Genomic DNA, 10,305 nt, shown 5'->3' on the forward strand with positions numbered 1-10,305 from the left:
TGGCAGAGTTTTGTTTGCTTTTGTTTTATCATACTTCTGCATCTCATCAGCACAGGTTAACAGAAGCTGGGGAAAATAGAATGAATAATTTTGGATGACTCAAATGCACCATGCTGGACAGCTCCCAGCCTCTGCAATTTCTCTATGGGTTCCAGGAAGGCCGGGACAGGAGCGAGAAACTATTCACTCCTCACACCTAGCCAAGGAGTGTCTGGAGAGTTCTGTGGAAACCAGGAGTCTGTGTGTCCTCTGTCTATGCAGCAGCTGCTGTCGGCTGTGCTTGGAAAGGTGTGAAGAAGGGGGAGGCAGGCTCTTGGGAGCCAGGCAATGGCAGTCACTTACAAGGGGAGCAAGTGAGATTCTCATCATCAACAGCTCCTCTGCTTGTCTGCCTGTGTGTGTCCTCCCCAGATGCGGACATGGGCCCTCCCCTGCCTTCGCCTTGTGGGGTGGGAGCAGCAGGAGGTTCTGGATGCTTGCCTGATCACATCTGGCAGGCAGGGCTTAGCTGCATTATCAGTGGGACAGACATTAGCATAAATCCAAGGAAAGCAATCAGAAAGCGAGGGATGTGGAAACTGTCAAGTCCCTAGGACCCCCCAGGAGTCAGGACAGCCAAGTGGCCAAGAGCATAGGCCTTGGAGTCAAGCAGACAGGGCCAATTCATGACTCTGCTTTCCAGTTGTGTGACCCTGAGCACAGAGTCTAACCCTCCAAGCCTCAGTTTTCTCATCTGTGAAATGGGGCAAACTTGTGGAGTGCTTGTGAGAATTTAGTGAGAAGGCACAGGAAGTCCTTAGCTCTATGCTTAGAACGATGTTAGTTCATCTTTTAAGAGGAATATGGAAGAAACTGGAATTGTTTGGTCTGGAGAAGAGATTAGAGAAAAACATAGCTGTCTGCAGATATTTAAAGGATTATTATGTGGCAGAGGGAACAAACTTACTTCTTTAAGACATTGTGACTTAAAGTATGGTCTTTGCAGGAAGGCAGATTTTTTTTTTTTTTTTTTTTTTTTTTTTTTTCCTGTTGAGATGGAGTCTCACTCACTCTGCTGCCCAGGCTGGAGTACAGTGGTGCGATCTCAGCTCACTGCAATCTCCACCTCCCAGGTTCAAGCGATTCTCCTGCCTCGGCCTCCCAAGTAGCTGGGACTACAGGCACCTGCCGCCACACCTGGCTAATTTTTTGTATTTTTTAAGTATAGATGGGGTTTCACTGTGTTAGCCAGGATGGTCTCAATCTCCTGACCTCATGATTCACCTGCCTGGGCCTCCCAAAGTACTGGAATTACAGGTGTGAGCTACCATGCCCAGCCAGATTTTATATCAACAAAAGAATGTTGTGACAGAGATGCTCAGGAACAACCAGGCTGTCTTGTCAGGTTTAGGACTCTGTCATTAGTCTTTTGGGCAACAGATGCTGAGTGGCCCCTGCACTCAGGAGCTCAGGGAGAAATGCTCACTCCAGGTGGGAAGTTGGTTAGACCCAATGCCAGTCCTCTTCCATCCTGTGACACCAAGACATTTAGCAAAGGGGCTCAGCCTTTTGACTCTTGAAAGAATTTATGAAACCAGCAATTGTGTGGAATAAAACCAGAAAAAAAAATTTTCCAAGGGCCCTATTGGGTACCAAATGGCAAGCTCATTTGCTTAGAGTTGTTAGCAACTTTCTCATTGTATTAGCTGGGGCTGCCATGACACACAACTGGAGACTTGGTGTCTGTAACAACAGACGTCTTATGTCCTCACAGTTCTGGAGATTGGGAGTCCCAGGTGGGGGCAGGTACAGATTTTTCTTGGAGGCCTCTCTCCTTGGCTTGTAGACGGTTGCTCTGTCGCCGTCTTCCCCCACGGTCTTCCCTGATCTTCACATGACTGTGTCCTTGTCTCCTCTTATGAAGACAACAGTCTTGGATGAAGACCTGCCCTCATGACCTTGTTTAACCTCAGTTGCCTCTTGAAAGGCCTTAACTCCAAATGCAGTCATCTTCTGGGGTGCTGGGGGGTTAAGGCTGCAACATAGGGGCTGTGGGGAAGGGGACACGTAACAATCATCGCCAAGGGTTTTATCCTCTGAGTCGTAGGGTCTCTTGACCGTGACCGGCCTCTGGCCTTGTTTTCAGGTTCTTTAAACTGTATCCTATCTGATTCCTTTCTCTTAGGTGAACGGCCCTTTCCCTGCACGTGGCCAGACTGCCTTAAAAAGTTCTCCCGCTCAGACGAGCTGACCCGCCACTACCGGACCCACACTGGGGAAAAGCAGTTCCGCTGTCCGCTGTGTGAGAAGCGCTTCATGAGGAGTGACCACCTCACAAAGCACGCCCGGCGGCACACCGAGTTCCACCCCAGCATGATCAAGCGGTCGAAAAAGGCGCTGGCCAACGCTTTGTGAGGTGCTGCCCGCCGAAGCCAGGGAGGGATGGACCCCGAAAGGACAAAACTACTCCCAGGAAACAGACACATGATAACTGAGCCCCAGAAGAGGCACACTGACGGCACAGGAAGTCACTGCTCTTTGATCAATATTCTGATTTTCCTCTCCCTGCATTGTTTTTAAAAAGCACATTGTAGCCTAAGATCAAAGTCAACAACACTTGGTCCCCTTGAAGAGGCAACTCTCTAAACCCGTCTCTGACTGTTGGAGGGAAGGCAAATGCTTTTGGGTTTGTTTTAGTTTTTTTTTTTTTTTTTTTTCTCCTTTTTTTTGGGGGCGGGGGGAGGGTAGGGGTGGGTGGTGGGAGGGGGGTAAGGCCAAGACTGGGGTAGAATTTTAAAGATTCAACACTGGTGTACATATGTCCGACTGGGTGAGTTGACCTGTGGCCTCACACAGTGATTCTGGGCCCTTATGCTTGCTGTCTCTCAGAATTGTTTCCTTAACTTTTAATGTAATGACGAGTGTGCTTCAGTTTGTTTAGCAAAACCACTCTCTTAAATCACGTTAACTTTTGAGATTTAAAAAAACCGCCATAGCACAGCTGTCTTTATGCAAGCAAGAGCACATCTACTCCAGCATGATCTGTCATCTAAAGACTTGAAAACAAAAAACAGTTACTTATAGTCAATGGGTAAGCAGAGTCTGAATTTATACTAATCAAGACAAACCTTTGAAAGGTTACACTAAGTACAGAACTTTTAAACCTTGCTTTGTATGAGTTGTACTTTTTGAACATAAGCTGCACTTTTATTTTCTAATGCAGAGGATGAATAAGTTAAATACATGCTTTGAGGATAGAAGCAGACATTCTGTTTGGCACCACGTTATAATCTACTTATTTTTACAGTATACACGTTTCCCTAAGAAATCATGGCAGAGATGTGAGGGCAGGATATACACAACAGACGCTGAAGGAGAAGGAGGGTAGTGTTTCACAAAAGAAAAAGAACCAACAGATTTTAACTCTATTAACTTTTCCAAATTTTCCTATGCTTTTAGTTAACATCATCTGATTGTATCATAGTGCCACTAGGGGAGAGGACTTTTGACTCTGTTGGGTTTTATTTGAATGTGTGCATAACAGTATCTAGATCTGGAAACAGCTGTTTTTTTGGGGGAAAAAGGTTTGTTGGTCTCCTTCCTGTGTTCCTACAAAACTCCCACTCTCAGGTGCAAGAGTTATGTAGAAGGAAAGGGAGCTGAAATAGAAAAAGAAAAATCAACGCCTGTAAGTAGTGAATGCCAAGGGAAAATACCACGATGATTTCAGAGGAGGCTCTGCAAAATCATCCCTTTTGGAGAACGTAGGCAAAATGGAATACTACGAATGAAATCACATCACTGTACCTTTTACATTGATAGCCTCACCACTAATCTATCTTGTATCTAGGTGTCTATAATGGCCAAAACCACTACATCATCTGTAATATGCCATTTACCTAAAAACTTAATTGTGGCCCATACGAGGCCGGAAAAGTGAACTGAGATTTCATAGTTAAGAAAAGACCTCAAATGAGGGGAGTCAGCAGTGATCATGGGGGAAATGTTTACATTTTTTTCTTAGGAAGTAACACTTTCTGATGATTTTATCTGATATTTAAAACAGGGAGCTGTGGTACACTCTGGTTTATACTTGCGCTCTAAAATGTGTTGTGTAAACGTAGGGTGCCTACCGATTTCACCTGACACATGCTCGCTTCTGATTCAGAATCAGAGTGGGCTCCTGAAGTGGGCGCAGGTCACAGCTGACTCCAACTTCCAATACAACAGCCATCACTAGCACGGTGTTTTTTTGTTTAACCAATGTAGTTGTATTAGTAGTTCTATAAAGAGAACTGCTTTTAACATTAGGGACTGGGAGCAGTCCATGGGATAAAAAGGAAAGTGTTTTCTCACGAGAAAACATGTCAGGAAAAATAAAGAACACTTTCTACCTCTGTTTCAGATTTTTGAAACACTTATTTTAAACCAAATTTTAATTTCTGTGTCCAAAATAAGTTTTAAGGACATCTGTTCTTCCATACGAAATAGGTTAGGCTGCCTATTTCTTACTAAGCTCATGGAATGGTTCTGCTTATGATACTCTGCACGCTGCCTTTTAGTGAGTGAGGAGTTTGGGGTTGCCTAGCAACTTGCTAACTTGTAAAAAGTCATCTTTCCCTCACAGAAAGAAACGAAAGAAAACAAGCAAAGTCAGTGAAAGACAATCTTTATAGTTTCAGGAGTAAATCTATATGTGGCTTTTGTCAAGCACTTAGATGGATATAAATGCAGCAACTTGTTTTAAAAAAAATGCACAATTTACTTCCCAAAAAAGTTGTTACTTGCCTTTTCAAGTTGTTGACAAACACACATTTGATATTCTCTTATATGTTATAGTAATGTAACGTATAAACGCAAGACTTTTTATTCTTTGTGATTAAATCCTGTTTTAAAATGTCACAAAACAGGAACCAGCATTCTAATTAGATTTACTATATCAAGATATGGTTCAAATAGGACTACTAGAGTTCGTTGAACACAAAAACTATGAAAAAATTACTTTTTATATTAAAAAGACCATGGATTTAACTTACGAAAATCCAAATGCAGGATAGTAATTTTTGTTTACTTTTTTAACCAAACTGAATTTTTGAAAGACTATTGCAGGTGTTTAAAGAGAAAGAAAAAGTCGTTTTATCTAATACTGTAAGTAGTCGTCATATTCTGGAAAATTTAATAGTTTTAGAGTTAAGATATCTCCTCTCCTTGGTTAGGGAAGAAGAAAGCCCTTCACCATTATGGAATGATGCCCTGGCTTTAAGGTTTCGCTCCACATCATGCTTCTTTTGAGAATTCTATTTGGTAGTTATAATTACAGAAACTGATTAGTTTGTCAGTTTGCAGATAGATTTAGCACAGTACTCATCACTCTGGATAGACTGAGATGTTCTTTCACAACAGATGATCTGTAACACTGTAAGATACTGATCTTTACAACTGTTTAATCAGTTTTATTTTTGTACAGTATTAGTGACCTAAGTTATTTTGCTGTCCTGTTTTTGTAAATCAAATGAAATTATAAAAGAGGAATCTGACAGTAGGTATTTTGTACATATGTATATATGTTGTCCAAATAAAAATAATAAATGATAAAGACTGAATTGTTCCAGCCATTATGTGTTGTAAAAGGGGGCTATTTCACCATAATGAAAGTTACTTCTTTAACCTGTGTTCATGGGATTTGGGATGAGTGCAGAGATCATTTTACCCTGTACCTTTCAACACATGCAATATTTATATAGACTTGTGTGTATCTACTATTCACAGACCTCTGAGGAAGTACATGGAATAGAGGTCACTTGAAACCACTGTGTTATGCTGGAGGGGAATATTTATCTTTTGGGAGATAAATCACTTTAAGAAGCTTTTAGAGCTCCTAACTGTGCAGGGTATACTAGGAACTGGTCAGAAAAAGTTGTAAGCTCAGCTTGTGCTCTTGATATACGTTATTAATAAGAACACATAAGTTGTTGAGGTTTCATTGACTTGACTGTAGAAAAATAACACCAAGCAAAGACAGGCATCAAAGTGTGTGTGTGTGTATGTGTGTGTGTGTGTATGATTTATGCAGATACATAGTAGCTATTAATCTTTTACTGTAAACTAGTCATGGTATTTGGTGTTTAGGTTTTTCTCATTTAATCCTTGCAGCAACTCTGTACAGTAGATAATTATTATTATATACATATTTCTGATGACGAAATTGAGGATTGGATAACTTGCCAAGAGGCACATCTAGTAAGTGGCACAGACAGTGTTTAAATTTGGATCTGCTGAATCCAAACCTCCATCTTTCTATGCCTGCATCACAGCAGCAAGGGATTTACTGGAGTGCACCATTCACTTGACCTCATTTTATTGAGCATACCTATTAGTGACAGGCGCTGTTGTCACTGTGTATACAATGGTGAAAAAATAGACAAGGTCCCTGTGTTCAGGGAGTTTCTGTTAGTAGAGGGAAATACGTAGCAAGTAAACAAATTATCCACGTACTCTCAGATAGGGATAAACATAATGATGAGAATAGAATAGGGTGGTGTGATTATGACTTCAGGGGTGGGGAAAAGCTACTACAGACTGAGTAGGCAGGAGAGGTCTCCCTGGGGGTCTTCATATTTAAGCTGAGACCGAGAGGACTAGAAGGAAGTAGCTTCAGAAAATGTGTGGGGAGTGTGGAAGGAGTTTGGCAGGAATGCAACCAGCGTTTGGAGGGACAGCATGACAGTGGGGTGGCTGGAATACAGGATGAGAAGGGAAGGGAAGGGCTGGGGTGGTTGGCAGGACCCAGGTCACAAGGGCCACATACTGCAAGTTGTAACGTGGTGTTTGATTTTGATTCTAAGGGGAGGGACAATCTGTTAGAAGCTTTAAAGCAGAAGAGTGCTATCATCCCACTTGTATTTCAGCAAGCTCTTTCTGAGTGCAGAGTGGAAAATGGATTTTAGAGGGACAAGAGTGGAAGCTGGGAGACTAGCCAAGAGACTTCTATTTCTCTGGGCAAAAGATGATGGTTTTCCAGTCCTGGTGGTTAGCAGTGGGGGTGGAAAGAAGTGAATGGTTTCAAGAAATACATCAGAGGCAGAGTCATTTAGTGATGTTAGGATGCTGGGAGTGAGGCATAAAAAAGTCTAGTAATGACCCTCAAGTCTAGGCCTGAGCAACAGGTAGATTACTGCAGAGTAGCGAGGGTGGAGGAAAGGGGAAAAATGGGGGAGGGATGAGGGAAAGGGCATGGGTTCATCTCTGGACATGTTAACGTTACAGGGCCTGTCAACTGGGAATGTCGAGAGAACGACTACATTGTTCAACTCTCAAAAGAAGTGGACTGGACTGGAAATTTGGATGTCATAGTCATATTTGATAGTAACTGGAGCCAAAGAAGTGGATGAGATCACCTGGGAGAAGAAGTAGTTAGAGCCTAGAACCAAAGAGGAGGAGAAGGAGGAGGCAGAAAGGTAGCTCAGGAAATAACAGGATAAACAAAACCCGGAAAATCGCAAGGCTGTGGAGTAAGGGGTGGGGTGGGCTAGTCAATTGTGCTGAATGGTATTGAGGAGTACAGTAAGACCAGTGCTGAGAATCATCCCCAAATTTAGGAATCTGAGGTTACTGGTGACTGATTGGAGCCATTTTATTAGAACGGCAGAAGTAAACAGCTGGTTGAGAAGGGAAAGGAGTAATTGTAAGGTGAAAACTATAAATAGGAAGTACCGCCAATTCTTGCACAGTTTGCAGACTTGATTTATATACAACAAAAGAGGAAAAAGGAGGCACAAGAAAAACAGACAAGACGAAGGAAAACAGAATGCACATGCCACTTAAACCTTACTAAAAGTTAGATTCTCAATTTGGATCAAAAGCAAAGTCCCAGCTCCTCAAGAGGCTGAGGCAAGAGGATGGCCTGAGCGCAGGAGTTCAAGTCTGCAACTGAGCTGTGATCGTGCACTGCACTCAGCCTCAGTGACAAAGAGAGACCCTGTCTCTAAAAAAAGACTGCATGTATTATCATTGCAATAAAGTGAGCAATTAATAACAAAAGAATAATTTTGAAAGACCAAAAATAGTAGAGATTAAAATACTGTCTTAAAATAATTTTTAGATCAAATGGAAAACACAAATTATAATCAGTTTAAAACAATCAAGAAAACAGTACAGCCATAATATACCCGATCACCAAAAGCAGTACTTACAGAAAAATTCAGAGCCTCGTATGCTTCATTATCATCTGTGAAAAAATAAAAATAAGCCGAGGAATTAATTTATGCTCGAAAATGAACAGTATCTAGGAAAAGTATGAGAAAATAAAATAAGATTAACATATCAAACCAAGAAGTGGATCTTTGAAAAGACCAATAAAATAGACACACTTTTGACAATGTCAGAAAGAAAAAGAGAAAATCTAAATATATATTCTGAATGAGAAGAGAGGCATAATTATAAATCAAATCAACTAATAATTTTGGACATCTTGATAAAATGACTCTAAAACTGTTCTAGAAGAGTTTTTGTAGGTGGTACAGTTACATAGACTGAAAACCACTTTTAAACTGACAAGAGTTTTGATGGGTGGTACAGTTGCATAGACTGAAAACTACTTTTTAAACTGACAATCAAGAGTTTTGATGGCTGGTACAGTTGTATAGACTGAAAACTACTTTTTTAACTGAAAAGAGTTTTGATGGGTAGAACAATTATACAGTCTGAAAACTAATTTTTTGGTTAACAAATACAGAGAATTCAGCACCCAGATAATGATATAGACAACATCTTTCAAATCTTTAAGGAACCACTAATGTCTCTAAGCTATTAGATGCCAGGTGCAATGTCTCACACCTGTAAGCCCAGCACTTTGGGAGGCTGAGGTGAGAGGATCACTTGAGGCTAGGAGTTTGAAATCAGGCTGGGCAACAAAGTGGGATCCTGTCACTACAAAAATAAAATAAAATAAAATAAAATATTAGATGGGCACATGACTGTAATTCCATTTACTTGGGAGACTGAGATAGGATCACTTAACTCCAGGAGCCTGAGGCTGTAGTGAGCTGTGATCACATCACTGCACTCCAGCCTGGGTGACAGAGCAAGACCCAATCTCTAAAAATATATATAAATAAATAAAAATTTTAAAAACTGCTAGAACATAGATCATAGAAAATAATGGAAAACATCTTGATTCATCCAAATAATGGAAAACATTCTTGATTCATAGTTTCACTCTGACCTACAAGGATAGCCAAGAATATTTTACAAAGGAAAAATAACTTAGGGGAATGTGCCCCAAATAATTATAGTCCATTTTGAAGACATAAGAATATATAAGAATGTAATATATTTTATGAGTGGTGGCCAGGTGCAGTGGCTCATGCTTGTATTCCCAAGCACTTTGGGAGGCTGAGGTGGGAGAATGGCTTGAAGCCAGGATTTCGACACCAGTCTGGGCAGCAAAGTGGGTTTGGTGGTATGTGCCTGTAGTCTCAGCTGCTCAGGAGGCTGAGGTTGGGAGGATAATTTAAACTTAGGAGTTTGTGACTGCAGTGAGCTAAAACAGAGCTACTCCACTCCATCCTGGGCAACAAGTGAGACCCTATCTAAAGAAAAAAAAAAAAGAGTAACATCACAAATCAGTGGGGAAATATATAAATTACCTACTAAATTTTGTTTAGACAAAATGTTATCTAGGAAGAGTTCAAATTATCACACTATATACCAAAATAAATTCTATATACATTAAAGATGTAAGTAAAATGATGAAATATAAGATTCATAAATCATGCTTTGCACAAAGCTAAAGGTGGAAACTATTAAAGATGTGAAACTATTATAAATGAAATATTAGCCTAAACAAAGTTTAAAAGTATGGATATGAATATGGAAAAATGCACATTAATAGGATTAATATCTTTATAACTTATAAGTCACTGTGAAAAAAATGAATGCATATTTAGAAAAATCTGACACATTATATAAATTGACACTTTATAAAATAGGAAATAAAAACAGCCAATAAACTTTTCTTAAATATTTGCCATACTTTCAAAGAAATGTATTATAAAATAGTGAGGTGCTGTTATTTGCCTCTGCTGGTACAAATTAAAAAATATAAAGCACGCTTTTGCTTAAGAACTGGAGCAAAAGGACATATTGCTAGTGGGGATCCAAGTTGGCACAACTTGTCTAGGAGACAATTGGACCATAAGGATTTAAAAACTACACGAATGTTTGTCTACCTTTCAAAGCAATTGCATGCCCAAGGAATTATCATGAAAGTTTGCAAAGATTTAGCTGCAAAAAAAATATACATGGTAGCATTTTTTTATAATAGTA

General features: G+C 40.3%; 1 protein-coding gene across 1 annotated transcript in view; it reads left to right on the plus strand.

Moving 5' to 3' along the window:
- KLF9 (KLF transcription factor 9) overlaps positions 1-5,582 on the plus strand; it is a 30,485-nt gene extending 24,903 nt beyond the window's left edge. The window contains exon 2 of the mRNA XM_003935629.4: positions 2,165-5,582. Within this exon, the coding sequence (XP_003935678.1) occupies positions 2,165-2,394 (230 nt within the window). The 3' untranslated portion in view covers positions 2,395-5,582. The remainder of the gene's footprint in view (positions 1-2,164) is intronic.
- The last annotated feature ends 4,723 nt before the right edge of the window (positions 5,583-10,305 follow it).

The sequence above is a fragment of the Saimiri boliviensis genome, chromosome 2 (assembly GCF_048565385.1).
Source record: "Saimiri boliviensis isolate mSaiBol1 chromosome 2, mSaiBol1.pri, whole genome shotgun sequence".
In the NCBI taxonomy this organism is placed as follows: Eukaryota; Metazoa; Chordata; class Mammalia; order Primates; family Cebidae; genus Saimiri; species Saimiri boliviensis.